Source organism: Pagrus pagrus, assembly GCF_965226575.1.
Source record: "Pagrus pagrus genome assembly, chromosome: 16".
NCBI classification, from domain to species: Eukaryota; Metazoa; Chordata; class Actinopteri; order Spariformes; family Sparidae; genus Pagrus; species Pagrus pagrus.
In genome coordinates, this window is record NC_140200.1 from 4,264,390 (window position 1) to 4,290,263 (window position 25,874).

Here is a 25,874-nt window from a genome sequence, read left to right on the forward strand (position 1 = left end):
AGAGGAAGGTGCAAAAAAAAAAAAAGTCAGGATGGTCTATGCATCATTAAAAAACGCTGCTGATGCTCGATCAACACATTTCACACAACCTGCGTGTGTCGCTCAGCCATAAAGTTTAGCTCAATTACACCGACATGAAATGATTCACTCAATCAAATATAATAGAAATCACATCAGGAATATCTGTTTTCCACACTTCCCTCTTATTAAAAGCGATACGAGCGAGAAGGGCCGCGGCTCAACGTCTTTGTAAATGTATTAACAGTTTGCCAGAACGTCCGTTCGCACATCGTCAGGAGTGTGAGTTATTCAGGAGAGACCTGCAGGAATAGATGTAACTCATGAAAACTGCAGCGCTATTTTACTCAGCATTCGGTGTTTGTAAAAAGTTTATAGTCGTTTGCTGAAACATGCTGAAGAGCCATTTTGCTGCTGGCAAAATTCAGAAGGCAGACCTGCAGTATTTCAAGTGAAATTACATGACTTAACGGTGCTTCTATAGTCAAGTCATAAAAAAGTGGATCAAGAAGCTTATTTTCATGTGTTTGTGTGTTGCAGAGATGCAGTCAGTGGGTCTGAAATGAATCCAAACAGAAAATCTATAGTTCCTCCTCCTCCTCCTTCTTCTTCTTCCTCCTTTCTGGAATTCTACTCTCTTTCTATTCTAATAAATCTGAAGGGGCCTTTTCCACTTTTTACAGGAACAGCAACTCATTAAATGGTTGATTTCAGATGGCAGAGTGTGAATGTTTTGAGTTAACTTTATTGATCTGTGAGCGGGTCTGCGGGCCAGAGAGAAACTGACGTCCCCTCCGGCACATGGGCAGTAGATTTACACCTCGGCCATTTAAAGACACCTCTAAACCCAGATGGCCGCTGGCCCAGCGCTCTCCTGTGCTGCACTGGCAGGGACGCTGTGGCTTGTCTCTCCTGCGCACATATTCACATAAATAAAGCAAATACGCATCTGAGAAGATTATTACATTCACTTACCTGCATGGCTACACCTCCTCTCCTCCAAAAGGACTGTGGTGATGCGTAACAGCCTGTTAGTTCATGCCTGGTTTACTTCAGCCTCCACGGAGCTTCAACTCTGGCTGTCTGTAGCACATAAAGAGGTTGTGTGGCAGTCATACAGAACAAATTCAAAGAAATAACATGACTTAATTTTTAACAATTATTTGAGGTGCTTTTCTGTTTTTATAAAGTAAAATGGACAAGTTGCAGAGTCCAGAGTGGTTGGAAGAAGGGGGGTGTTGATAAACTCCACGGGCCAAGTTTTAGCCCATAAATTAATGACATGCAACCGAACTCACTGGATCAAAACAATAAACCAAATTAAGCCAAATTATTTTATTCTTTTATGACATGATTATGAAATATGGCAGAGACTTCTCTGAGCTGTCTGAGCACGAACTAACGAAGAGAACTCGGGGGAATATGAAGGGCCAGAAAGACGTCACAGCTCGCCTTAATTAAGGAGTCTTTGGTGTTTCAGATGCTGCAAACTCGTATTTGCCCTCCCTTCGGCATATCAGCCAGGGAGAGCTTGGTCTGTCTCCTACATATGACATCACTCCGTGAGTATGAGCTATTTCCCATAAACCTCTATCGTCCCCAGGGTTTCCAACCCATGAGATCAGGAAATAGGCAGGATGACGATTATAAAGAAGCAAGACCACTTTACATCAGGAGCAGGTTAACTTTCATCTTGTCCATTTTTTGCTCGACCATACAACGGTGCCCTTTGAGAGCCAAACATGCAGAACGTTTTGAAACTCATCTATCCGTTCCAACCTCATCTCTGTGTATCCTATTAATCTGTTTAGATTCTGTCTTCCGTCTCTCTCTCTCTCTGTATTTGTCTCCCTCTTCCCCCTCAGGGCTGAAAGCTGTGAGGCTGTAAGGTCCCTCTCTTCCCACAACTGCTCTCAATCGCCCTTGTGACTGCTCGGCTGTCAATCACTTTAACATCAGACCCACACTGAGCAGATCAAGCCTGCTGGCATACACACACACACACACACACAGTCCTCGACATCCACACAAAAAAACATGGTTTTGTAGGGGGAGTGGGGAGATGAAGGGGGTCCTGTCAGCACCTGCTGGGCCTCACCGGAGAATCTGTGGAGACACAGATACACCCACACACACATACACACCGCAGGGCACTAGTTGTAAAGGTACCACTTTAATTTTGGCAGTATTTACTCAGCCTCCTCCAAAGCTGCCTCCAACCATGCTGTCCCACAGTGTCGGTATGAGCCGCGCTGCCCTTTAACCACTGGGCATCTGAGAACCACGATGCAAAGCACACATGGACAGAAATTACAAAGAGACATACAGAAGCGTGCATGAACTACAAGTTAAGGGAAGTCTGAGGTCATGCAGTTTGTCATACGCACATGTACAGACACACTAACATATCAACACACACCTAAAGTCAGGTATTTTCTACGAGCGAGATAATCTTACAGAAATATACGGACTCAATTCTGGAGGTCCTTTCTTACGAAGGCAAAACCTCTCAATTAATTTCATCTGTTTCGGTCCAAAACCACATTCTCTCACACTCACACACACACACACACACACACTGCATGCAGACACAACACATGCACACAAACATACACACACACAGTCCATTAGGCTCATGTGTTGGGCCCAAACCACGGCCCAGAGTGCTCTTTCATGGCTCCATCATTACATCAATAAGTCTTCACATTAATCTCAGCACAGCAGAGCACACAGGCTATTACCAGAGCAGCCCTGCACCACAGAGGCTCACTCCGAAGCAGACGTGGGCAAAATAGTAGTCAAATGTATTCTGGATACTTGATAAACACACGAGGCGTGCTCGGTTTGTCTCGTTTTTGCTGAGGGATGTGTCCAGTTTGGAGGCTGGTTAAGCGGCGGAGGATAAATTACGTATGCCTCGAGTAGTTCAAATGCATGAAACCATATCTAGATATATTTGGCCATGTGTGCTCTGAAAAGCCCTCAAAAAGACTTCTTTAAGAGCTTTTTTTCTGTGTAGACTGCTGATTTAATACAGAGCCTGAAATTATTTTTGAGGAGCTGGTTTCAATAGTGACTAACGAGAATATTTCGCCAAAGCCTTTTCAAATCTGTAACATAAGATCATGCCCTTTTAATGAAGCCGCTGGGAGTAGACTGAAGGAAAAAAAAAAAAAAACATGGTAACTTTCAGAGATTAGCTTACTCCATAGCTTATTATGAAATCAGCCTTTGGTCTGCAAGTTAAGAGCTCCTGTGAGGAAAAAGGCTGCATGGTTAATAATCACTAGGATGAGCTAAGGCAGCTGAGACGAGGCTGCCATCACAAACACAGCATCAATCACATTCAGGACACACACACATAAAAAAAAGACGTTTGTGCAGTCCAACAAAGATCAAGCTCAGACAGAGAGCGAAACCGAGAGACAGAGTGGAAGTGAGGAGGGGTGTTTAGCCCTCGTCTGTCTGGACAGGAAATAAGGTTCTTTAACCCCTGACCCGGGTCCACTATGCGGCTGCGAGTGTGTACGTGTGTTTATCCTCCTTGCATTTGCCTCAGAACAGGTTCTTTCAGACACTGGTTTGATGGACAGATGGTCCTCGTTGTCATGGCAGTCAGTGCAGGTGCGCACATGTGGGGTTTCCTGCCCTAAGGTGCACGAGAGGGGGCGGTTGGGTGGGGGTGTTTATTATCCACAGTGCCAACGGGCAGCCGAGTACCTCCGCTCCCAAGAGGTAAGAGGAATGATGGGGGGGGGAAGGAGGGAAGGTGGGATGACCAAAGGGAGAGAGAAAGAGAGAGAGAGAGAATGGTAAGCTGTAAAACTTTGGAGGAGCGTCCACTTTTATCACCTTGGATCTGTTCTTGGATGAAAAAAGGCTGTGAAGTATGTTTTTCACTCGTCTCTCGTTCGCTGCCATAATAAGAGAATAAAAGAATATTGCCTCAGAAACCTCCGCCGTTCCCGGAATGGCAGCCTCGGCTCAGATGACCTCAGATATTGTTCCGTTGTATTCTTTTATTCTCCTTTCAACATTTTCGGACCGCAAATGTGAGGCGGCGGGGAGGAGGAGGAGGAGGAGGAGGAGGATAGAGGGGGTGCAGCGTGGAGGGAGTTGAGCGGTGGAGGCCAAGGGTCATTGCTGGAGATTCTCCCCTGAAGGCAAGTCTACTGCAAATGGGGTAATAATAAACGTTTGGCGTTTTGAGTTTCTGAGCCCTGCCACCCCGCCCCTCTGTCCCGAGTCCAGCGACTGCAGCTCCTGTACCAAACACACATTTACGCCCATCAAAGTTAGTACTGAAAACTTAACATTTACTTTAAGAATGTCACTCACTTCACTAAAACTGTCATGTCTACATTTTAAATATTTATGATTTTTTGTTTTTGTTTTTATCTTGTTGTTTAGCCCTGCACTAAAAAAACATTACTAAGCGGACCCCTTTGCTATCGTCTTGTTAGCCCCTCTTATTCTCATAGGAACAGCCAGGATTGTTATGTTTATCACTGTTTGCAAAGCTCATTAAAAAAACATTTCTGAGAAAATTATTTTTTGGGATAATTTGAAGCTAAATTGCTAAATCCTGTGGTACGAGTGTACTTGCCAACCAAATGTAACTTTGACTCAACTGAGGATGTAGTGAAAACAAAACTGATGTTGACATATTTTGTAATGAGCTTCATTTGAAATGTGCAGCATCCAACAACTTCTTGGAAAGTATTTTTGACTGTCATATTTGGAAAAAAAACAAACTAGAAATCATATTAAATAAATGATCAAATAACATTATTTGAAATAAAAACATCTTAATTTTACTGAAACCTAATGACAGCAAAACCACAATTGAATGAGAATAAAAAAAATGAATAGCAACTGAAAGACACACACACACACACGGTTTGGCATAGTGGAAATATGTCTCTACCAGCCGTCTAATCCCAGGCCTCGCTGTCTGGGTTGTTTGTTTTTGTGTTTACTCTGGAATGTCAGACATCCGAGGACACAGCGGAGAGGAAGGTCAAAACCGCAGCGCTCCGAAGACTCAACAAACATTATTAAATTCTAATTTGTTATAAAAGGTTTGTGGAAAGAAGTGTAGAGAGACCATTAACGATTTTTCTGGTTATTTTCATGTCCTTAAAGGTCTTTATGCACTTTAAATATAATGTACACATACACTTGACAAGTACGACATGCTGGAGAAAAAAAAAACACATATCATGTTGGATCTCAAGCATAAAGTAGATCTTGATTACAGGAAGTGATACAGCGCCATACGAAGCTGTGCATGTAAAGCAAAGCAATGAAGTGAGGGCTGGAAAGGTATTCAAGAGTGATCGTGGTGATAATGTGTGATTGGACTCTACGAAATTAAATCTAAATTTTCTAATGAGCACATTTAGTAGCAGAATTTGAAACCTTAACATTAAAAGATGAGGAATCAAAGCTTATCTGTTTAATAATTTACATTTCAAATTAAAAATGTATTTCTCCAAGTCACATGAATGGACATAGATTTTTTTTTTAGTCACAAAAAGCTCAATAATCTCTATGAACATAAAAAAAAGACCATGAAATCAGGCTCAAGGCTCAGGAAATAGAGCTCTGGCTCTTGGAAAACTCACAGATCTGATAAAATCATACTTTCCTATTCATCTGTCAGAAAAGCAGCCTGATATATTGTTTGGAAGAGCGCAGAGGAAGAGGAGGAAAGAGGGAACAAACAGGGACAGGGTGCTGAAAGGGTTGTAACGTCTGTGATAAATCTTTGGCTCTCTGAGTCCTGTAGCAACAATGAACTTTGTCGGGGAATATCGCCGAAGCCTCCATGAGGAGAACATGTGTTGCTGTGTGGGCATTCGTATGGGCTCCGAGTGTGTGTATGTGTTTTTTTGTGAGTGTGTGTATGCTGTGCACTCATTAGTGAAAAGCCTCAGTGCAGACTAGCTCCAGTTACAGTAGTAAACGCTGCCTTTGAACTTTTAATAGAGCCCTGAAACTCAACCAGGCCTTAAAAAACACAGATCTGCAGGAAAAAAGAGGAAAAAGTGGACAGAAAGAGGTGGAAATGGTCAGAAACAAACCGCACAAAATGTAAATCCATGAAAAGAAAAGGTGAGATAAAGAGCTACATCAAAAACTGGATAGTTATGGTCATTTAATCATGAATGATGTAATGATCTGCCGTCTCAAAATGTATGGACTGACCCGAGTCAACAACGAGGCCATTAATAGTAACGAAGCATAACGTATATAAACACACACCTGTTGACCCGGTTGATAGACACATACTACAGCTCGCTGAAGTGGGCAAAAGCATTACTGCCACATCAAGTATATCTTATTGCTTCCCTCTTAGGCACATATACGCACATTATCATCATTATAAGAGTGCTTAGCCCAGGCACCTGTGTGTGTGTCTGCACGTGTGTGTGAGCGTGTGTGTGTGTGTGCCTGGACACAGTAATTAAAACATGCAGACCTCTCTGAGCATGTGTGTTTAAGCGGGTGGGTATTTATCAGGGTGGGTGTCTGTGTTGCAGAATCTTCTGGCACGCATTGCAATAAACAGATGTTGAGTCTTTATGAGGTCTTTACAACAGGTTCAGCGGTGCCCCAAAGCTGAGTGTGTGTGTGTGTGTGTGTGTGTGTGAGGCTGAGGATACATAGGCCTAACATGGAAACCTCTCATCAGTGAACCATAAAAAAAGAGACCACAAGTGGAAATGAACAGGAAAGGTGCGGCATCCAAAACCGTTCTTGACTTATTTCAATAATCCTGCTTTCATAATGCTGCAAATAGTTACAAACAAGCCGTTCTCAGCGACTTACACAGAAATAACGTCATTTTCACGATTAACCGATTGAGCGCTTATAAATAAAATATAAAATGCCAAACAAACTGTGGAAAAAAGCTCATCACAGTTTCCCAGAACTCAAAGTGACGTCTTCAGATTTGCTTCTTTTGTCCAACCAACAGTCCAAAACCCAAAGACTCTTCATTTACTGTCATAGAGGACAAAGTAGAGCAGCAGCCTGACATTTAACAAGCTTGAAGGAAGAAAACACTCAAGATTTTTGCTTAAACTATACAACAATTGACTACCACAATAGTTTGAGATCCATTTCTTTTAACCCACGAATCGTTCATCTATCAGTCCTAGTCAGTCACCATGCCTGTGTGCCAGCATGCAAAATACAGCACCAGTTAATGTCATTTATCACACCTGTGCTTTCCCTGCTATGACATGTCAGAATATCAGCTGACACAAAGGTCCATTCAGTGATGGGAAAGGAGAAGGCCCGTCGACAGGACTGTTTATTTGCCTACGAGCTGTTTACAGAGATGGACGCTGCGGAGCTGAGCGACAGCATGAGAAAATACCTCCGATAATATACTGACATGTCGAGAACTCTGCGGTGAACTCGCTCGTCTCTCAGGACCTATGGGCGTCCCTCCATAGCTAATAAGAAAGACATTCATAATCATGTTTGCGATTCCACTAACTCCTATTGCAAAATTTTTATGAGCTATTTTATAATAATATCCTATCCAACAATATCTAATCTTCTCTTTTATTTGCAGTTATTTAACCCTGGGGGTCACCGTGTAATGAACTGAGGGAGATAATTATCACAGGACCCCCTCCCACTGTTATATGAGTCTCTTTACAAGATAAACAATTTCTCAGATCCGACAGAGACGCTCTGTTCAAGAATTTTAGAGATTGCTAAATAATACTGTACTTTTTTTTTCCTCGAAAATTAAGCATGCTGGCACTTCCCCAGTATATTTACACATGGAAGCAGCCCAGTACAACCGCAGGCCTCTAAGCCACTCCACAACTGTGAGGGTCACAGCTACCACGAGGACACTGAGGTCACGTCCTCAATGGCTCAATATTTTTATTTCCTGGAGTTAAAAATTCAACAATTATAAACAATGACATAGTTTATATTTTATAAGCTGATTCCAGTGTTATTAGGCATGAGTATGTTTGACTACTTCAAAGCCAACAAAATAATAAAACGCTATGAAACACCATTCAGAGCTTCATGTTGAGAAATATAATATAGAGAGTATAACTGACAGTTAACTACGGCATAAAAACATATGAAATTAAAGGACTTCTTTTTGGTTTCCAGTCAAAATTGCTTGGGAGATTTTAAATGATTTTTTTGTGGATTTTTCTACATGTGTACATCTGCACCTAGAGAGGTTCACGGCTCCCACGTGCATGTACGAGAATAACCAAAATAAGCAAGGGCGCCATCATCTACGTATCGAGCAACGTGTCCTTAGGTCATAGTGGACAAATGTTACGACCCTGTTTACGCTGATGCCGTAATTACACAGTTGTTAAAACTCAACTTTTCTGAAAACTATGAAAGTGAGTGAAACATAGAGATTGGCCCGCAAGCTCGGATCACCTCCCGCTGATGAAACGATGATCACCACCTGAACCTATTGTTAAACAGAGCCGCATACTGTTGGTTTTTATAACCAATAAAACTGTTCATCGGAAGAGTCTGGAGACGTAAACAATGAAAATCTCCCATTTATTGTGTTTTCTCATTCTATCACCATCTGTTTTTAACAGGGAGGGAGATTTGTGAAGGGAAATAAAAAATGAAACTTGACTTTTTTTTCCCCCTTTTCACAATAAAGTCCTCGACAGATGACAGCTGTGGACACACAGAGTGCACGCTGCATGTTTTATCGCCTTCACCCATAAATTAAAAAAAAAAAAAAGCAGAGTGGAAGAAATACAGTCAAAATATACGATTTATGGCAACGGGCACAGGAGGGAGTCTGGAGATTTCTTGGACAATATGAAAATAAAACTGCAATAAAACTGCATGGGCCTTGATTGTGGTCTATGGAGAGACATGGAGGGCCTCCAACACAGCTAACTTTATTACTTCATCTGAGAGAGCGAGAGAGAGCGAGAGACACATCAACAGATTCAGAGACCATTACAGTCAAATCTTTTTCCCTAAGTGGCCACAGTCTCCATCTCAGGACCCCCAGACCCTTTTCACCCAACATCCAGGGACACAGTGGAGGGCAAAAACCTCCTCGAATCACTTTATTCAGCTTTTTATTTGTGCAACCAACCCCTTTTTCTTTGGTTTTTATATAAATCTTTACAACATAATTTCATGGCAGGCATCACAGTAAGCACTGTTAAACAGATGGTAGTTATATAAACATTGTGGAAGAGAAGAATTAATGCTTTTAAGAGTAAAATGGATTCTTGTTTATGTAAGTGGTTGGTAACCTTATGATGATCACCAACCGAACAAATAATTTACCGCCACTTTCATTTACCACATCATCACAGCGCCCAACTATGTTGCTCTAAGCATTTAAAGCCCATTGTTAGAGCGCCATCCTTCAGGCCAGGGGAGGAGGGAGAAACAGAGATATGAGCGATGGAGATGGGTGCAGACAGTCTGCAGGCCTCTCAAGGAAAACGCTCTGGACTTAACAGAAGATTAAGCAGTAAAAGAGTTATCCTCTCTTCCTCACTCTCTCCCTCTCATAAGAAAATAGCCTGTTGTGCTGTGGGTGCTGCATCTTTCTTGGCTGGAGCATCAAGATCTAGAGTTTCACAGAGCATACCGGGGGACCGGCGAAACCAGAGACAATAACAACAAATATGGCCTTGTATTTTTAGGTTGTGATTATAAAGCCCGTTTCACAGTTTAATACTCCGGGGAAACCAAACAAACTCTGGTGTTTAAAGAAACCAGCGTTCCAGAATTGGATCAAATCTCTGCTGCTCACAAATGGTCTTGAAAAATGAAAGAAAAGGGCACACAATAGGTCCACAGAACATGGAGAGGACTGCACTTTATGTGGCTTCTGAAGCAACAGATTAATGAAAGTGGCTCGGCACAATGCCCTTTTTATGCAAAGTAGTATTCTCTATACCAATTTCAGATGCACTGACAGGTAAGTCTACATTTAGATTATTTTGATACAGTATTTTCTTGTGTCCTTATTATTATTCTTAATATTTCCTTTACTATATTCTACTGTTACCTCATTGATTGGGCCCTTAAATGATCTGATAGAAAACTATATTAATTTACTTGTTTGTGTATTTGTAATTAATTGATAATCTCAATATAATACATTGTAAGGAAATACATTTATTATTATCATTATTGTTATTATTATCAGCCTCTTCTTCCAACTACTACTAAGTACTTGTTTGAGAGAGTTTTTACTCAAAATGGTAGCAAGTGTGAATACAAATAAAACATTTACTTCAAAAGTATCTACATTAATGTACTGCAGACTATGCACTGCCACATTTTATACTATGCCATTATGTTATACTTTGTTGCCACCTGCTGGACAAAAACAGATACTGACTGACCAAAGTCTTAATGCAACACACTGTTTAGATTCTGCTTTAACTGTTCAGAGAGTGACAATAAAATCAGTATAAACGGTGCTGCTACATAAGAAACAATATTATACAAGCTGATCACACAGAGATAAAATGTAAATGGCTGCATTCATACAATTTGCATTTCATTCATCCATTTACTCACTCACATACAAACACACACACACCGATGGCAGAAAAGTACCATGCAAGACTCAGTGTCTTAACTAATGACAGGACAACCTGCTCTGACTGACACTTAGCCAGCATCTCTTCAATACCTTTACTATCTGATATTTGCCTTTTCTATACTTTGGTCAATATTTTATTGGGGAAGTAACTTTTTTTTTTTTAACATTCACCATCTTTCAGGATTTTGTCAGGGACCCAAAACACAACATACACACAAGAAGACATTTGAATTTTATGAGAAAAATAAGTAAATTAATAATCAATTGCTAACTGTTGAGTGTCCCATTGAGCCATAGTACTGCCGAGTGAACATACACAACTAATATATTACCTTACAACTGGTATTGCAGCTGTTTTTTATTAGCTACACCTGTGGTTTTGCTGCTAGTTTAGTACATTTCAACATGTCTGCCATGAATGGGGTCTATCCCTTTTCTGGTGCTATTAGCTCGCTTGTGTTTATAAGCAGGTAAAGCTACCTACCTGGGGGACGCCTGCCAGTCTTCTTTAGCTAGCAGCTGGGAAAACATAAAAAACAGTTGAGCACCGATAACCTTTAAACAAGCCACTTAAGTCAGTAAAATATTGAATAAATAACTCATTAAAACCTCTAAATTTACCTGGAATTTCATGTTTAGGGTCGGAGAGATGAGATGTTTTGGACAGGCTAATTCAAGACAGAAAAGTAAGCTAACTTTAGCTAGTTTGATATCCCTTGTGAAATAGGCTATTAGCATGATGCTATGCTATCTAGCTATGCTAAGCTTTTGTCATAATTCAGTCGGCTTGAAACGGACTTAAAGCTAATTGATACAGCTGTTTACAGTAAGCTGAGTGTTTGAGGGTGACCAGCTGACTTTCACGCATGCGCCGTGAGAATTCATCAGGCAATTAAGAGAACACAGGTGTGTTAAAGCGGATCTAGATCACGTGATCGCACGTTATACTGACGTCACACAGAACGTGATATTTATATATATTTGACGTCCTACAGAGATCAGATAGAAAACATGTTAAATATTTCTGAAGATAAACAGGAAGACCACCATTAAATATCATTTAATTTACAATGTATGTCATCCAACAGGGGCAGACTTACCATTAGGCAAAAAAGTTCCTGAGGGCCCCATAAAAATCCTCATACACTTATGGTTAATACAGTTATTACTTATTTGCGCACATTAGTTATGTTTTTGATTAAAATCCTCTGCCAGCTAATCGTATTATGTGTGTGTAGAAACAAGGGACATGTTTATGTTATAATAAAATCATTGGAGCCATTCTAGTGTTGCATCATGTTATTCCACTGGCTGCATGAGATAAACCTCTTATTTTTACATTTTACTTCTGTTCATAATTTTTATTCATTTTTATATGCAGATATTAGCATTTTAGGTCAATAGATTCCAGGTCATGTGATCAATTGACTCAAAATCATGTTGGGATCATGTTACTACACTAGCTGCATGAGATACACCTCTTGTTTTTTTCATTTTACATCTGTTCATAATTTTTTATTAACTTTTAGGCTATATGTAAATATAAGCATCTCAGCTCAATAGCTTCTCAATAGCTTTAAACACAGTATCTCTGCTTTAAATATCCCACATTTTTATTTTGAAAACAGGAAGTCGGTACACACTGTAGCCTTCTTCTCTGAGTGTTTACTGTAAAGTTTGCAATACAGGTGCACTTAAAATGTTGGAGTGGCTTGCAAATGTCGAATATCCAACTTAAAACTAACTTCACCGAAGTCTTGTCATGATGTATTTTCCAGCTGGCCCAAGACGATTTTTTAAAGTCGCCCCACAAAGGAAGACTCTTTCAGTTTATCACAAATATTAGCATTAAATCATCATTTTGAGGGTACATGGTTTTCACTGGGCAGCAAGGGTTTGAAATATGTAACCAGCAACGTTAATGATGTACAGTAGTGGAGTAGAAAGTGCAGTATTTGCCTCTGAGATACAGTGGAGCAGACAAAATTGAAGTTGCATGAAATCCTAAAATGTCTACATCAGCACTTGAGTAAATGTACTTACACTTCACCACTGGGTAAGAGCCTTATACTGTGTTTTGTGTGTGTTTGTTTTCAGAATGAGGGAGAGAGACAACGTGAAAAAGGGACAGGAAGAGAGGGACAAAAGGTAAAACAAATAATACATGTGTATTCTGTTAAAATGTATCTATCTGTATAATTGACCTGTTGTCTTCTCATTTCAGTTGGCCCCATGCCTGCCTTCGCCTTGGGCCCCAAATTTCTTAAATCCGCCACTGTCATCCAAATGTGGAAAAATGTTACCTGAGGTACCTCAAAGATTAAAAAAAGCAATTTGAAATATATACACTTACTTTTTTTGAAAGCATTTCTTATAACATCCTTAGTTTAATGAAAAGTATTTTGTTTATTATAAGTTATAAACAACTACCAACTACTTCTTATGACAGCCAGTTAGACACAGTGGGATTTCAAATATCTCACATAAACCTCCTTCATACCATAAAAACTGTTTATGTAGCTGCTGTTACATTTTGATGCACATAAGCTAGGGAAATTAAGGCTTGACTCCAAACCAGGCGTGGACTTTGGGCTTTTTCACCTTGCAGACCTTTAACATGCACAAAAATGTTACATAACCCAATAAAGGCGTTGAGGTGAAAAAACAGTGGAAACCGCAGACAAACTACAGTTCCCATGATGCTTCACTAGCTCAGAGAGAGACAGAGAGTTGGGCTGGAGTTGAACAAACCTGATAACTTGACAGGCAAAAACCCAAAAAGCACAATATGACCTCTTTAACATTTGATTCATCCCACAAATCTACCTTCTTTCAGAAAGGCTGGATCTGGCAACACACTGAGTGTAGTTCTTTGACGGGAGTAGACTACAAATCCCGACGAGCACTTCGCTTATTGCCATAGCAGCGGGAAGTTAGTTTAGTGCCTATCAATATGGAGAACCAGAGTCGGGTCTTTGCTGCTATACTGCCGGCAGCTGGTCGGGGATCGGCCGGTAACGAAGCAGAGCAGGGACTGGAGGTGCGAGCAGCTACCCGCCACAGTCCCGGTGGTGTCCGGGGGAGGGAGGTCCAGGTGACGGGGACGGCGGAGGTGTGTTGTCCGGCGGACCGAGTGTCGGTGCGGGTCAGTGTGGGCAGCAGCAAAGAGTCAGTCAGCGAGGTGACCGGCAGCGTTTCACGGCGACTCGAGTACATTTTACAAGCTGTCAGGTGAAAACATGCGCACACATTCAACAGTGTAACTTCATACGAGTCCAACAGCAGTTTCCAGCGAAGCGTTAAACTTTAAGCTAGCTAGTTAGCTAACTTAACGGTTATGCCGTTACGTTTGTAGACGTTAGCAGAAGATGTGGACGTTCACTGAGGCAGTAAAGTACGGAGCTATCAACAGACTGACAAGTAAAAAGCAAAAAGGCTGCTGTCAAGTTGTGTAAGTTGTAGTAACATTAAACAAAGTCGTATCCATTAAAAAGCAGTAGGCCAGTGTAGTAGTCAGAGGTGGAAACCGAGACGTCTCTTCCTCAGTTTCACCCGGTGTTGGCAGCAGGAGGACGGTTAGCTGCCTCCCAGAACCTCACCTTTTTTCAATAGCTTCGTGTGACCCAGCGACTCCGAACCAATGCCGAATTGTATTACTAAATGGGACAAATAAGACACACCTGTTTTTATTCAATTTAACTGCTTCTTCTATTTGATACGAATATTTATAATGAAAATTCAGCATTTCTTTTCAGTAGCTTCCATGTCATGTGACCCAGTGTTTATACCATGTATGTACTACTTTATACTTACCTGCAAAGCTTGAATATGAAAGAGATGGTTTCCCCAAAGGCTTGAATTTGGTTAAAAAATAGCATAAAAGCATCTTTGAAAGCATTAAAATTAGGTGTCTGATACCTGCAGGCACCCTGTATCAGCAGCAAAACATACTTGCATTATCAAATTTAAAAGTATTCAGTTGTCAGCAGAGTGTTAAATGGATAGTTACTGATGCATTAAGGTAAAAGCATTTTAATGGGTAGCTTTAACACAGTGGAGTAAGAAAGTACAAGATTTCCCTCCATAATGTGGAATGTAAGTAGAAAGTAGCATTAAATAGAAACACTTATGTCATATAACTCAAAAGTGCCACTGCCTGTAATTTTTTTACCAATAGTAGGATTGCACACGTACCGGAGTAATCGTGGTAATCAATAAACCAATTGTGGAAGGAAGATAAGTGTACATTTTTTCTATGTACGCTCACTGCTTATTTTGTGTGAAATACAAATATATTGATTTACATTTCAGGGTGCTTGAGGTGATTGCTGGGAATGTCATATTTTCTCTTTCATTCATTCTGCTCAGACAGCATGGCATCAGTGACAAAGACGCCTCGGTGAGGAAGTTTCTCCTCCGAGAGGCAGACCAGTATCGCATGGACGCAGAGGTGGAGTATTGTTACAAACTCTAATGACTCAAATGCTCCATGATTAAACCGACCCGACAGCATGCCTGTGTACTGAGTTTAATATGCTGGTGAAACACCATTCCTCCACAGGTTGTGGTCACGTTCTCAGATTTTGAGAAGATGGAGCAAGTATGTCGTGTCCTGCTGGAGAAGCTGGACAAGAGTGTTTGTGTGGGGATGCCACAGTTTTACCACAGTGCTGAGTGCCTGAGTAGACTGAGGTGTGAAAAACACACACATCACACAGCGCTGTAATGCAAACAGACGTCCTTAATGATGACGAATGCGGATATCGTAACTAGTGTGTGTTTGTTTGCACTCTAGGCGGCGTGCGTGCGTGTCAGCGGTAGAAAATGCTCAGCAGAAGGCATCTGAAGTCAGTCAGCTTCTTGGGCAAACGCTGGGACCCCCACTACTGGTCAGAGAGGAGGAGACGAAGGAGTGGAGGAACGAGGACGACGAGGACGGAGGCGGAGGTCAGGGCGCCGCACACCTTCCATACCTGCCCCGCATACCCACGATCACTGCCTCCTCACGGGTATCTGTGTCCTTCAGCCTCAGAGACAAAAGCAGGAAAAAACTCTGAAGACATTTGAACTGACTCATGAAGGAGCGGATTGTCACATTTTTAAAGTGTTTTATTTCTTGGCTGAATTAAAGTGCAGTTTTTCAAGGTTTTTTCTACCTCAGCCGACACAAAAACTACATACATGGAAAAATAACAACATAGATTAAGAAAAAAAAACACTTTGTCATTTCAAGCATTTATTGCTATCATTTAACTTAACCGCAGCAAATGTCATTGCAGCAAAATCAAATGTTTTTTTAATCTGTATTTTTCTGGTTCATCAAATTAAAAATACTGTTTATTTTTTAACATCGCAATGAAATAAAAGTTGTTCAACTGTAAGCTGTAACTCTTGGAAGACACCCTCGCATCAAGTTCCAGCAAGGAGGGATTTGAAGATTATCCTTTGATCTGCTCAAATCTTTTGTTTTTAAAGCCAGCAGGTCGATATAACACGTCGCAGCCGAGCAGTCAGACGTCCTCAGGGTCGTCCTCGGGGAACAGCTCTCTGAGCCAGGGCTGCATGACGAAGCGCTCCCCGTTAAAATGTGTGAAGTAATTCTCCAAGGTGGGAATGTCCGGCTAGAAACATCCAACAGTGAGTCTAAGACGTATTGATTCAAATGTGTGTGATTATGTGCCGCGATTGTCAGTACATACCCTCATCCCGGTGATGCGCTCCAGTCGTGTCTGAGGTAAATATCCGACTAACATAGAGGAGGGTCCAGGCCCGCTGAACAGCACTTTATAATGAGGCGTGTTCTCTGATGTGATGCCCTGCATGCACATACACACAGTGTCAGAAATCACTGAAGTGGCTTTTAACTTTCCAACACTTACTTAAATAAGTATGTCTTTGAGTGAATGAACGGGGGAGGATTTTTGTTGTGTAGAGTCGTGGCTGCTCACCTCGTTGCCGGCATACACTCTGTCGACCCACTCCTTGGGGGCTCGCAACTCAGGGTCCCAGCTCACCACCACCCCAACCAAGTTGCCGTTCCTCTCCAGCACCACCTCTCCCACCCGCAGAAACACAAACGGAGGACGAGGGCTGCGTGGCGTCTTTGAGGCTGCAGGGAGGGGGAAAAACGAGAAAATCCTGTGTGCTGCATTAAGATTAGACATATAGACCTATATTTGCTTGCTTCCTTTAGGGGTTTGTTCTAAGCAACAGTACAAACTGAAGACAGGAAAACGGCAAGAGTGTCACTGCATCGGCTTCAATGTTCGGTTTAGACCAAACATGTTAATTGCCTTTTATTGTGAATTAACAGCAAGAAATTACTGGGAAAAAAGCAAAATACATTAATAAACTTCAGATGCCTTCTGCTGAGCATTTTCTACTGCTGACACGCACGCACACCGCCTAGAGTGCAAATACAATTCAGAGTATTTGTTAAAGTAAGCACCTAAAAAAGGGAAATATAATTAGTGGTATTTGGCCACAATCCATGTGATTAACACAGGATTTAGTACTTGCAGTGGGGCTGCAGTTCAGACATGTGACAAGGACAAAAAGTATTAAAACTAGGGGTGCACAATAATATTGTCACGTCATCAGTATCGGCCGATAAAGGCTCTAAAATGAAATATCAAATTTGGCCCAAAGTGAACAATTCTGCTGATATGACAGGCTGATACATTGATGCTTTATGGATGAACACGTCACAAACTGTTTCTTATTTTGTCCGGTGAATGTGTACACTTTGAAAAGCATTTTCTGTCTGCATCTGCCAGTGGGCCATCATGATAAGAGTAGGAATAATATGTGAAGTCCACTGTGGTAGAGACTTGATGTTCTCTGCAGCTCGGTTCAATTCAGATCATTTATATTCATCGTGCATCCCTACTCAAAACAAAAATAATAGAAAGAGAGTAATGAGAGATATTGGGGCACAAAGTTGAAATACAGAAAAATCTAAAATGCAAAATTAATTTCTGTCATTCTGAAAACACTGACAAACCTCCAAAGAATCCCTGGTCGTTGTCATGAAGCATGGACTCTAATGCAAGCGACTGTTGCATATCGTCATCTTGCTCCAAACCAAGAAAAGACCTGTGGAAAGCAAAAATACAGTCAGTTTGGACGTACAGGTGATTGAAAGAAGTGCCAGATAGGATGGGAGAGGACCATGAAAAGTGAATATATAGTATCTCAGTCAATCACAGACATTTTCTAATTACAAACATTACTCACTGGACATTGGACATCTGCTGGCTGGCCCAGTCCATCCAACCAGTGGCATCGAAGTATGTTCTCCAGTCTTTCCAAATTTTAAGCAAACTGAAACCCAGTGGTTATCAGTTATAGACAAAAACAGGAGATACATCCTTTAGATGTGCATAGTTTCACTCTAATATTTACGATGGATATGCATGGCTTTGATAAAGTCCATACACGCTGCATTGGCGCACATTACGCGCGGATCCATCCGACCTACCGTGTGGTGGCGTGGAAGCGCTGCGCCGCCGTGGTGCCGCTCCAGCGGCAGATTAAGTACTGCGCGGGCACGGCGGACAGCAGCAGCACCAGCTGCAGCACCGCGGCCGCTGACAGCTGAGGCATGACTGCGCAGCCGTCGCCCGGGGACGGAAACACGCGTCAGGTGGATGCAGCAGGTGTAACACCCAAAAAGTTTTAACTCAGTCGAAGGTCGATGTGTCAGCCATGTCTGTGAAAGAAAGTGAGCTTTAAAGTTACACAGCCTGTTCTGCTGAGACTGTCCCCGCTGGACGGTGTTGATTTACTGGCACGCATATGGTTTAACTGCATCTTGAAGGAAGTAGGCCGAATATGCTCCAACATACGGCGCTACATAAACTTAAGAGGAAACGCAAGTGAAACGACGTATTTGTCAAATTATTGTTATTAATTGTGACTCACCTCGTGTTAAATCCAAAGTCTTTCCTCCAACTATCTGTGAAACATGAGCGCGTCCTGCTGTGCGCCCTGAAACCAGAGCAGTGCAGCACACACGGTTTCACTTCTGGTTTATTTACATAAACCAAACACTCACACATGCCACCACCGCCACCTGCGTATTTACATGTTTGTTCCAAACAGGTAATCTGCCCAATCACCGGAGCCCACGGTGGGGCCGGCGGGCCTTTAGCGGCTCGCCACGTCAGGAAGAGCCGAGCCTTGTGCGCCCCGGGCCGGAACAAGGGCTGTTATAGGCAGTTACGCTGTCCCAACGCTGGGTGGAAGAGTTGTTAAACACGACATGAAGGGCATTATTGTTAGGTTGTGTTATAATAACTGTGTATACGAAGAAACAATCCAATTTAAATTGAACTAATTTGCATAAACTTCCAGAACATATTTTAGAGGGACAGGAATTTTTTGGACATCTCTTTTTATCACTCCCTTAATTGGGAGTTACCGTCAACAGCCATTAGAAATAGATTTTTGCCATTGCTTTTTGGGAATAAAGTTGTATATACTGTAAATCAGGAGCAAAACCCCTCTAAAAAATATAAAAAGGAGTTAAAGTTGAAAGTTTGATGTATGAAAGTGCGACTGAGGTGGAGAAAACTGCCTTTAAACATATGTATTGTAAACTCCCACACACTTTTTTAGGGGAAATGGTGTAATCAGGTAAAAGGTTTAACTATTAGATATCACTTTGAAACTTCACCAGTTCATTTCTAATGTCAGGACAATTTTTGCAAGTGTAGAGATGCAAATAAGCCCAAATAAATATGCTTTAATTTGACATGTAATGGAAGCAAAATAACCTGAAATCTCAAAAATGACCAGTCCATAAAAAAAGGTGTTTTCAGCTGTAGTGTTTCTCCTTCATGTCACAAATAATAAGACTTTAGGTTTAAAAAAACAACAAGAGACGGATAATTTCTTTCATGACACAATAAACAACAGCGAGGAAGAGTGGATATGGAAACACAACTGTTTATTTACTTAAAATATTGGTATGAACTAACAGGACAGCAGTACTCCCCTACACATACATTCTAGCCTTATGCTTCTTTTTTGCATTAATTCCTTTATATATAAAAAGTATCCAAACTAACAAAGACATCCTCTTCAATCGGTTCGTGTGAGACAAGACCCTCTTTCCCCCCTATCCCTTCCCGTTCTTTACCGTCCCACGCCCCCCTTAAAAATTAAAAACATCCCAAAAATGCATCCTGGTGGCTCACATGCAGCCACTTCACTCACACTCACACATACACACACCCACACACAGTGACCTTTAACCCCCTGACCAAACACTGTGATGATGTGCCCGCTCAGGGGCCACGAACAGCAAAACTCTGCCACACTTCAGCGCAGGCCCGTGGTAAATGTATGTGTACATGAGCTCCAAAATGCAGCGGGGGTAAAGTAAGAGGGCCGATCTGAGCTGCTGGGTCGAGAAATTCAGAATTTTTTAATACAAATGTATCCGAAAACCGAATGAGGTCCATGGCTGATATGAATGAATAAAACCAATTCTTACGTATAAATCAGTGACTTGCTTTTAAGGCCCCTCTGAAATGATTACAAGTTTTTTTATTATTATTATTACTAAGAAGGTTAAGGTAACCGGACCAGCAGTGCTGAATCAGCTCTTTTACTTTGACATTTTTGAGAGATACAGGCAGGGTGGGTGATCTGGTGAAGAAGGGGCAACAGCACAACCAACACGGTCGATGTTTACTTCAATGTGACGGCTGCGTTCCAACTTTAACTGCGTTTCAATGGGAAATCGACCCGTTCCCCTCTTAATGGGGATATAATGGCTGCTGTTGACAGGGTCATCCAGATTCAAAATGGATACATCTACAGCTGCATCTAATGATTATTTTCAGTATCGATTAAAGGCTAACTTCACCCAAAAATGAAAAATTCTGTCATCATCTCCTCACCCCCAATACCAAAGGAAAGTCGGATTAAGTTTTGAAGTCCACAAAACATTTCTGGAGCTTCGCAGCAAAACAGTGTTGCAGCGTTCTCCTGACCGTCTGAAGCGTACAACTGTGATTTTATGAGGGTCTCATGGGTGTGAATGTTTGTTCATGTTGACCCTAACTGAAGGTAATTTTCTGTCACTATGTTATAGACAGTAACGTTTCTTGAATCTTGAATATCTGGCATGATCCAAATCAGTGGAAGCCCTGAGAACCCAAATTGATATGAGATTATGTTATTTTGAACCTTTTTTAAGCCAAAGATTCACTTTAGCTACTAAGCTTAAAGCCTGAAGTGGGTGCACAAGCTTGACCGAGCGTCAAGGGTGTAAATAACGTCTTTTCAAATCAATTTTAGGATCCTAGGGTGTTCGGAGACTTGGATTAAGCCGGACCAATTTACGGGGTTACGTTTTGCAGCATGTCTCCATCTACATCAGTTGTTCAGGAGAACGCTGCAACACTGTCTTTGCTGTAACGCTCCGGAAATGTTTTGTGGCCTACGAAACTTCAGCCAGTTTCACTTTCCATCGGCATGAGGTGAGAACATAATGACTGGACTTTCATTTTCCGGTGTTGCTTTAATCTGGTCCACCGCTGTTGCCGTCATTTACTTTCATGAATGAAAACGAAAAGCATAGAAATAGTCTGTGATTCATTTTCTTTCAATCCACTAATCAATTTATCGCCTCATGGTTGCAGCTCTAGATACACCCACACCAATGTCCGGCAAACATCTTGGGCTTCTCGAGTAATGTCCGTCTTGGTCGTCTCATGTAAACATAATGTGTATACCTTACGTTTTCGAGAACCCTGGCTCTAAAAATTTTGCTTCCTCACTCATGATAATCTGTGCATAAGTAAATATGATTATTTGTGATCGAGATAGGAAAAAAAAAATCCAAAACCTGTATGTGCCTATGAAGAGTTTCTTTGCACACAAAATGCATATTTCTGCGGCCAAAGATCATTGGCTTCCTATCTTTAATAGAAAACAGTAATAGTTATTTTCATGCCAACAGTCATCTGTGGAGGAAGGTGTCAGTGTTTCAGGCTGTCTCAATCTGGAATAAAACTCTTCATATACACAATATAAACACATCTTTTGTGGAGTAAATATAAGAAGAAAAAAAACAGAAGTTGTTAATTGTATCCCCACTCTAACTGCACAGATCTAGCCATCGAAAATATCGTCCTGTATGGCCGAGACACAAGACAGGAAAACAACTGACACGTTATGTGTAAGTGAGCTCAACATCACTCACTGTGGAGACAGTAAAGTAAAACACATTCAAAAAGCCATGGTCTAAAAACTTCAGTGCCCAAAGACAGAATTTGGCATTGACAAATCCATAACAGAACAACAAAATGACGATAAAACAGATGAGATATATGTTCAGGAATATGTGACAGAAAGATCTATGAAATGAATCAGGTGCATATAGATGCTACTGTCCAGTTCTCCCCAGTTACACCGATGACACAAGTGGCTGATTTTGGCATCCAGTTGCTTTGTGCTGGGGGTGAAAACAGAAAACATGACTAAAGTGGAAGCCTTCATCGCTGTAAAACTTGCTCCAGTAGTTGTGTGTACAGACAGATAGTGACATAATATGTTTTGTCTCCAGTCCCGACTTTTCTCTCTTTCACGAGCCGTCCGTCCGAGCCTGTCAGGTCCAGTCCAAATCCTTGTCCAGTTCTCTGAACCAAAACGACAAGCAGGAAGTCCAAAAAAAAAAAAAAAAAACACACTAAAAGAAAGGCCCCAAAAAGCAGAAAACCGAGGATTCAATATGCCAGAGTAGCAAAGGCACACAATCAGAAAGATGAATATAAGACTTGTCTCTCTCTCAGTCCGATCCAGTTTGATCTGGCTCGATCCCGTTCGCTCCGGGCCAGCACCAGAATGCGCGAGACAGAATTGTGTGTGCATGTGTGCGTGTGTGTGGTCACCATAGAAACATATCAACATTTAAAAAGTTTTTTATATGTTAACAATTTTTAAAATACAAAGGGTTAACGCCCTACGACTGCATTGATAACCGGTCTGTGGTAAGTGCATCTCAAAGCTAGTCACCCAGAGCTCCCCTGGCTGTACCTTAGGTATAAACTGACAATAGGTTGGTTATAGGATAATATATTGACATGAATAATGGTTTTACAACAACAGTAAAGTCTTTTTTCAACGCCTATAAATACATTTCTTTGAGAGGTTTCACAACGATCAAACTGTATGCCACTGTTTGTACGCTGAAAGTGAATGACACACTCGACTGTGTTGTAAAAACACACGCTCCTTCACTTGCACACACTCGCAATCGTCACAACTTAAGTCCGTACACATACAGGCACGTGAACTTTGCAGGGCAGAGGCCAAGCACACTTATACGCACACATGCGCGCACACACCCACACACCAAAGACATAAAGGCACAAGGTATTGCTAATGTTGAGGACGTGTTGAAACATGATCTATCTAGACATGTAAATGAAACCCCTTTCACCCATGCATCCTTTTTGTCCTCCTCACAGTAAAAACAGCGTCTAGAAAAAGGAAAGAGATGCTTTTTCTTTCTAATTAACATGCAAAAAAAAAAACAAAAAAAAAAAACACCCACACACACCCACACACAGTAAACAAAACCTACAGATCTACAGTACCAACAAAGGTACACCATTTGGTATTTTAGCGCAGACGGACACGCTCAGGTCAGCCAATGTGTAAGACTTCGGAAAACAGAGAGCCGATCATCACGTACAAATCTTAGAAAAAGCAGAGAGGGGGTTTGTATAAAAAAAGAGCGGGGGCAATGAAGAAGAGGGGGGCGAAGGACCTTGTCAGGCCAGCGGTCTGTAATCCGTCACGGACCTAACAATTTTCAGCTCAGTGGGCGTCTTTGACCGACCCAGCAGAGACTCTTGAAAAGGTCCTCAAAAATAGCAAGAGTGAGATAAGATACATCCAGCTCTCCTCGGGGTTTGTTCAAGTACTAAAACTGTTTTGCCCAGTCTGACACCAACAGTGTTTAAGGTCAGACGGAGGTGAAGAGTGGTTCACTGGACAGGAGGAGTCACGAGACCACCAGCGTAGGAGTCTGTGAGCTCCTGTGGGATCCAACATGGACCAATAACGTCGGAGGAACAAATGAACATGCTTCATCAGAAAGCCATCAGCCGGCATAACGATGTGCTCGCTTGGCCGAGAAGGAGGAGGAGTGGACAGATAACTGCGCTGTTGTGTCTCCCCCACGGCTGCAGCTTTATATAGCAGCAGCTGGACTAGCGGCTCGCCGGACGCACACACACATACGCGCACACCAAATGCATACAACACCAAGCACAAGTTCCCCCCTGCTCCTCCATCACATGAGCTCAGAAACCTCCTCCAGGTTTCTTTTCTGTCAGAGGAGCCAGCCTCCTCCTCACATCCTGTGTGTCTGCTCTGTTGTCTCTGTTACCAGCCTATCAGATTGGCTTTGGCCTTTTCTGTCAGCTTGCGGACGCGTCCCTTTGAGGAGGTGCCGAAGGTGATTGATGAGTCCTCGAACAGCAGCTGCCTCTGCTCCTCCTCAGAGTCCTCCTCCATGTACCAGGCGGACCGTCGCCCCTGGTTGCGTGTGCGCATCGACCCTCCTTCCCCGTCCTCTCCCTCCTCCTTCGGAGACTCCCTCCGACTGGATCGCTGAGGAGCTTGAGCTTGAGGCGGAGGCGTCACCTCCTCGTTGGCTCTCCTGCTGCTCCTCCTCAGTGGCGAGGGCTCAGGTGGCTCAGGTGACTCAGCACGAGGAGCGTCTTCATCAGTTTTTACCGCCCGGGGCCGGCCGCGCCGTCTGGGCGTCGACGCAGCGCCAGAGTCCGACAACACGGATGTTTCCTGTGCGGATGACGTCCCGCCTTCATCCCCCGTGGATTGGTCGAGGTCGTCGTCGGGAGTGGAGCTCCTGCGGTTGCCGCTCCTTTTCATCTCCTCCAGCTCCTGCTTGCTCTTCCTGCCTCTCTTCTTGCCGGGAGGGCGGCCCCGGGGTCTGGAAGGGCTCCCTGGAGTCGTGGCTTCTGGAGGACTCACTGGCGCATCCACCCTGGATTTCCGTCCCCTCCTCCCCACGCCGAGGGTCACATGACTACCGTGGCCATTCAGGTGGACTGTGCTTGGAGATGAAGGGCTGGCGGGAGAGCCTGAGAGGGGCGGACATTGAGTCACAAGAAGAAAATATGTATCAGTAGCAGGCAGGTGACTTTAAATGTGTATTTTTTTTACTTAAATCATAAACCTAAGCCTCACTTCTTGGTGACAGTATCTCTTACCAGGTGTGTGTCGAACAGGAGTCCTGAGTTTCCTCCGGGTGCTTCCTCCACCGCTGCTTTCCGTGGCTGGAGAGGGTGTCACCTTTTCAGGAGCTGGTGGCGCTGAAGCTGACACAGAGTTGTGAGCCCTCAGTGAGCGAGTAGACTCTGTAGAAAGGAAACGTGAACAAAAGGAAGTCAATAAAACATGTTAGATGTGGTCATTTCTTGATGATGAACTTTAGCAGCTAGTAAGCAGCTAGTTAGCTTAGCATTAAGACTGGAAACAGCTAGCATGGCTCTGTCTAAATTAACAAAACCTGTGAAACCTGACATGACTATGCATCTGACTATTTCCTGGGTGGGCGCAGTAACTTCCTGCAGTCTTGTTGTCACTGTGAGATTGCGAGGTGACAAAGCTAACCAGCTGCTACTTTATAATTACTCTAAATATGAATTTATATCTCACCTGCTGTGCTCTGTGTGTTGCTTGTGGTGTTATGTGAGGAAGAAGAGGAGGGTTGAGTGTGCGTAGAATGGCGTGCCCCACTTCGTGTGCGCCCTGCAGCTGCCGTGTCTGCCTTCCCGTTCACCAGCTGAGGCGGCTGTTTGGGGGGAGCGCTCTGTCTCTGAGAGGAGGGTCGCGAAGGAGCTGGTGGTGATGGCTCTCTTTTCCCGGTCACCCTTGATGATACACGTCTCTTCCTCTCTGGGCTAGAGGCAGCACGGGAGGAGAGAAGACAAAAGAAAATCACACCTAATGCACAGTGAGAGGCACCAAAAACCAGAAATGAAATGTCCTTTTTTTTCCTACCTGGATGCGGTGCTGCTGGTTGGAGATTCGCTCCTCCTCCGCCTCCTCTTCATGGCGTGCCGTGTCTGTCTGTCCGTAGTGTGTCGTGTTTGTCTGTCAGTGCCCTGTCTGGTCAGTCTGTCAGTCAAGCCGTGGATGGCCTTGTAGTCGCCCAGGATGGAGCTGACATGCTCCTCGAAGAGTGCAGAGAGCCTCAGACTCATGCTGTAGATCT

General features: G+C 42.7%; 4 protein-coding genes across 4 annotated transcripts in view; 1 reads left to right on the forward strand and 3 right to left on the reverse strand.

The window, feature by feature from the left end:
- The window catches only part of LOC311271488 (uncharacterized protein), a 107,988-nt gene extending 96,579 nt beyond the window's left edge, over window positions 1–11,409 (reverse strand). The window contains exons 1-3 of the mRNA XM_084377181.1: window positions 11,234–11,409; window positions 11,097–11,131; window positions 994–1,101 (exon numbers count right to left, since the gene is read on the reverse strand). Of these exons, the coding sequence (XP_084233307.1) occupies window positions 994–999 (6 nt within the window). The 5' untranslated portion in view covers window positions 1,000–1,101; window positions 11,097–11,131; window positions 11,234–11,409. The remainder of the gene's footprint in view (window positions 1–993; window positions 1,102–11,096; window positions 11,132–11,233) is intronic.
- Window positions 11,410–13,507: 2,098 nt separating this feature from the next.
- irak1bp1 (interleukin-1 receptor-associated kinase 1 binding protein 1) lies at window positions 13,508–15,756 on the forward strand. The gene is made up of 4 exons (XM_084376940.1): window positions 13,508–13,843; window positions 14,981–15,062; window positions 15,174–15,304; window positions 15,408–15,756. The coding sequence occupies exons 1-4, from the start codon at window positions 13,566–13,568 to the stop codon at window positions 15,667–15,669; spliced, it is 753 nt and encodes a 250-aa protein (XP_084233066.1). The 5' UTR covers window positions 13,508–13,565; the 3' UTR covers window positions 15,670–15,756.
- Window positions 15,757–15,931: 175 nt separating this feature from the next.
- On the reverse strand, window positions 15,932–18,791 carry LOC311271325 (uncharacterized protein). The gene is made up of 7 exons (XM_084376941.1): window positions 18,536–18,791; window positions 18,093–18,323; window positions 17,849–17,935; window positions 17,616–17,707; window positions 16,561–16,721; window positions 16,312–16,428; window positions 15,932–16,233 (listed from the first exon to the last, which is right to left on the reverse strand). The coding sequence occupies exons 2-7, from the start codon at window positions 18,215–18,217 to the stop codon at window positions 16,123–16,125; spliced, it is 693 nt and encodes a 230-aa protein (XP_084233067.1). The 5' UTR covers window positions 18,218–18,323; window positions 18,536–18,791; the 3' UTR covers window positions 15,932–16,122.
- A 745-nt stretch (window positions 18,792–19,536) lies between these two features.
- The window catches only part of phip (PHIP subunit of CUL4-Ring ligase complex), a 35,828-nt gene continuing 29,490 nt past the window's right edge, over window positions 19,537–25,874 (reverse strand). Inside the window, exons 37-40 of the mRNA XM_084377748.1 lie at window positions 25,661–25,872; window positions 25,316–25,560; window positions 24,868–25,014; window positions 19,537–24,738 (exon numbers count right to left, since the gene is read on the reverse strand). Coding sequence (XP_084233874.1) covers window positions 24,017–24,738; window positions 24,868–25,014; window positions 25,316–25,560; window positions 25,661–25,872 — 1,326 coding nt within the window. The 3' untranslated portion in view covers window positions 19,537–24,016. The remainder of the gene's footprint in view (window positions 24,739–24,867; window positions 25,015–25,315; window positions 25,561–25,660; window positions 25,873–25,874) is intronic.